General features: G+C 54.1%; 1 protein-coding gene across 1 annotated transcript; it reads left to right on the top strand.

Moving 5' to 3' along the window:
- Positions 1 to 2,184: 2,184 nt before the first annotated feature.
- SPRG_16142 (hypothetical protein) lies at positions 2,185 to 2,963 on the top strand (the record flags this gene model as incomplete). Its single annotated transcript, XM_012355492.1, has 5 exons — positions 2,185 to 2,246; positions 2,297 to 2,356; positions 2,407 to 2,578; positions 2,626 to 2,806; positions 2,857 to 2,963. Coding segments are annotated over 5 exons (582 nt in total), but the record flags the coding sequence as incomplete, so codon positions are not given.
- Between the last annotated feature and the right edge of the window lie 38 nt (positions 2,964 to 3,001).

Raw genomic sequence — 3,001 nt, 5'->3', positions numbered from 1 at the left:
GACACCGTTTTCGGGGTACCCTTAAACGCCACTGTGTGGACCATTCTCAGAGAGGGACCTACGAAAAGAACATGCGACAAAGGTTGAAGTAGCGCACGGCGACCGGTGATTTGGCGGCGCCAGGGCCAAGCGCGGGACGACCCTGGGTGTCAATGGATTGCGCAAATGAAGCGAGTGTGTGGTGGAGGAAGCAGCAGCAAGAAGCGAGGAAGCAGTGCGTCAGAAGCTGGACGCTCCCGGTGCCAACTTGACAACGACTGACCCGGGCCTAATCCAGCGCCTCTACTGTTGTCTTGGTGTTGGATGACTGGGAATGCGGTCGCTAGAGGCCATACGTCGCTGTACAGACGAGGCACGGAGCAGGTTTATTTCACTCGTCTCGTTTCTGACAAGTGGTGCAGCAACGAGCTGCCAGTCGCGCCACACTGACGTCCAGGGTCTGGGGTCTCGGTCATGGCTCTGCCACCGCTACGATTGAGGTACTACGAGTGCTGCGATAAAGAGGCGGTGAGGGCATGTACTAGTACTAGTATAGGTGCGCTGCGACGGAAGAGCAATGTGGCGGCATCGCATCTCGACAGCGTCGCAAGCTATCGATGGTAGTATGTTGCATAGGACAGTGGCGCGACCCAGCCGCGTCTACGACTGCAGATTCGATTGGCACTGCGACGGGCGCGCGTGGCCGCAAGCATTCTATCTGCACAATGGTTCGCTTGACGACCTTGACACGCACATTTGCAACAAGATTCTGTCGAACGAAATATGCTGCATGAGTCTCGGGGTCATTTCGTATCTGACGTTAGCTGCTATCGTCTTGGAACGAAAAGAAGGTCACTCGGCCTCCCACAATTACCTTTTTCCATTGTGCAATGTCTCTAGCGCCATGGTATGAAAGATGCGTCCTGTGCAGTGGCCCATGCTAACTGCGACAGCGCTCCCAGCTGCGTTCTGCGTAGACTCACAAGGTGCTTCTGTTCTAACAGTGTAAAACGCAACGGCACAAAGCTGTACCCAAGCGTCTGAGAGCTTTTAAGAGGCTTACGTTTGCATTTGGATGGCGTGGACGACGCGACGACCAGTAGGATCGAGGAAAGGACAAGAAAATATCCATAGGGAAAAGGCCCCAGATCCCGTAAAATCATCAAGAACGAGAATTCTCGCAGAAATGCCGCCCCGACTCAACGTGGAAAATGGCGGCTTGGATCATGGTTACATCCTCTTTCCGATGGAAGCACGATATGCATTTAGCACCCCACGGATGCATTCAGTGTGCATGGCCTCGCATTGAGGATCGTCTCGGATTGTAGCTTGCTGCCAGCAATGACGTCCCACACAGACGAGCAATCTTCATATTTCGTCCGCACACGGGTCGTGACGATGGACGAGGGCTCGTCATGCATAGCACCGGTAGTCGCCAGAGAGCGACTGCAGCTCCGGAAAGACCCAAGCGCAGCTTTACCGCTATGCGCACTTCTTGCGACGGATCCGTTGACATTGTACTCGCACCTTGACAGCAGCGTGCCAGAGGCGGGATGCCCTTGAAGGGAAGGGCAAGCGCATTGACTCTCGCCGCCCAACAGAAGTGTCCGTATACTGAGCACGCAAACGCTCACTTTTACATAGCAGTGACTCAAACTGGCACGATCCTGCGTCGAGAGGCATCGCTTCATGCCCCCAGTGAGCCATCATCGCTAAATAGCGGGATTTCGCGCCAATTTCACAGCAAAATCTAAACACACGCCACCTAAGCCGTACTTGCCAACACTTTAGGGTTATACACACTTTGTGCACTCGGCATTTTTACATGAGTCCTCTCAATACGACACGCATTTCCGTGTTGAGCGTGCAGACACAAGTGAACAGCACCAAATATGTCCAGCGACTGAGCCAAGGCGTGGTCAAGTTGCGTGGAATTACCCTACCCAATCTATGGCGTGCGACGCGCAACTTAAACGAATGGATCATACAATGGTGCAGTCCACGCAATTAAAATACACTTTTCTAAAACGCAATATTCAAATTGGCATACAAATACTACATACAAGCAACAGCAAATTCAATATATATCGAATTAAAGTACGGACGGAATTCAATGTCGTCGAAACGATTGGCTCCAACTCCCGAGTGGGGTATCCGCGGGTCGCTCATTCCTGTTGAAGCACCCGCTTACGCCCGCGCCACGCCATGCAGCACGACGAAGTTATCTGGGGCGTCATCTCCAACCAGTTCTGCTCGTTCAAGAGCAAGTACGTCTGCCGTACATATCGCCGCCACGGAAGGCTAAGTGCTTATTTAGGCTGCGCGAAGGCGCCATGTTCTGCCGCAACGAGTACAACGTCACGGGCCTCTGCAATCGGTGCGGCCGCCATCGCCGTGTCGCTTGGTAGCTCATGGCGACGATGCTAGGCAATCGTGCCCGCTGGCCAACTCGCGCTACGCCACGATCCGCGAACACAACGGCGTGTGCTACCTGTACATGAAGACGATCGAGCGCGCGCATTCGCCCAAGAACCTCTGGGAAAAGGTCAAGCTCTCCAAGAACTACACCAAGTCGCTGGAGCAGATCGACGCTCAAATGGTACAATTCACGCCTTGATGACGGCAGCGAATGACGACGTCGTGTAGCAATTCTGGCCCAAGAAGCTCATCCATCGCAACAAGCAGCGCTTGACCAAGATCCACCAGTACCTCATGCGCATGCGCAAGCTCCGCCTCAAGACCAAGCCCAACCTTGTCGTCATCAACAAGAAGATCGAGCGCCGTGAAGCCCGCCGTGAAGAGAAGGCCAAGACCGCCGCCAAGCTCGGTGCGCTGCGATGCAAGGACGATCATCGCTCATGCTATGTATGCGTTTAGACTCGTCGATCGAGAAGGAGCTGCTGCAGCGTCTCCAGAAGGGCACGTACGGCGATATTTATAACTTTCCCGAGCGCGAGTTTGCCAAGGTGCTCGACGACAACGAGGTGCGATATCAAGCCATGGACATGCTCGGATGCTCAAA

Source organism: Saprolegnia parasitica (genome assembly GCF_000151545.1).
Source record: "Saprolegnia parasitica CBS 223.65 unplaced genomic scaffold supercont2.252, whole genome shotgun sequence".
Classification (NCBI taxonomy): Eukaryota; Oomycota; class Saprolegniomycetes; order Saprolegniales; family Saprolegniaceae; genus Saprolegnia; species Saprolegnia parasitica.
The sequence above is the reverse complement of the archived record's forward strand: the minus strand, read 5'-3'. Positions and strand labels throughout refer to the sequence as shown.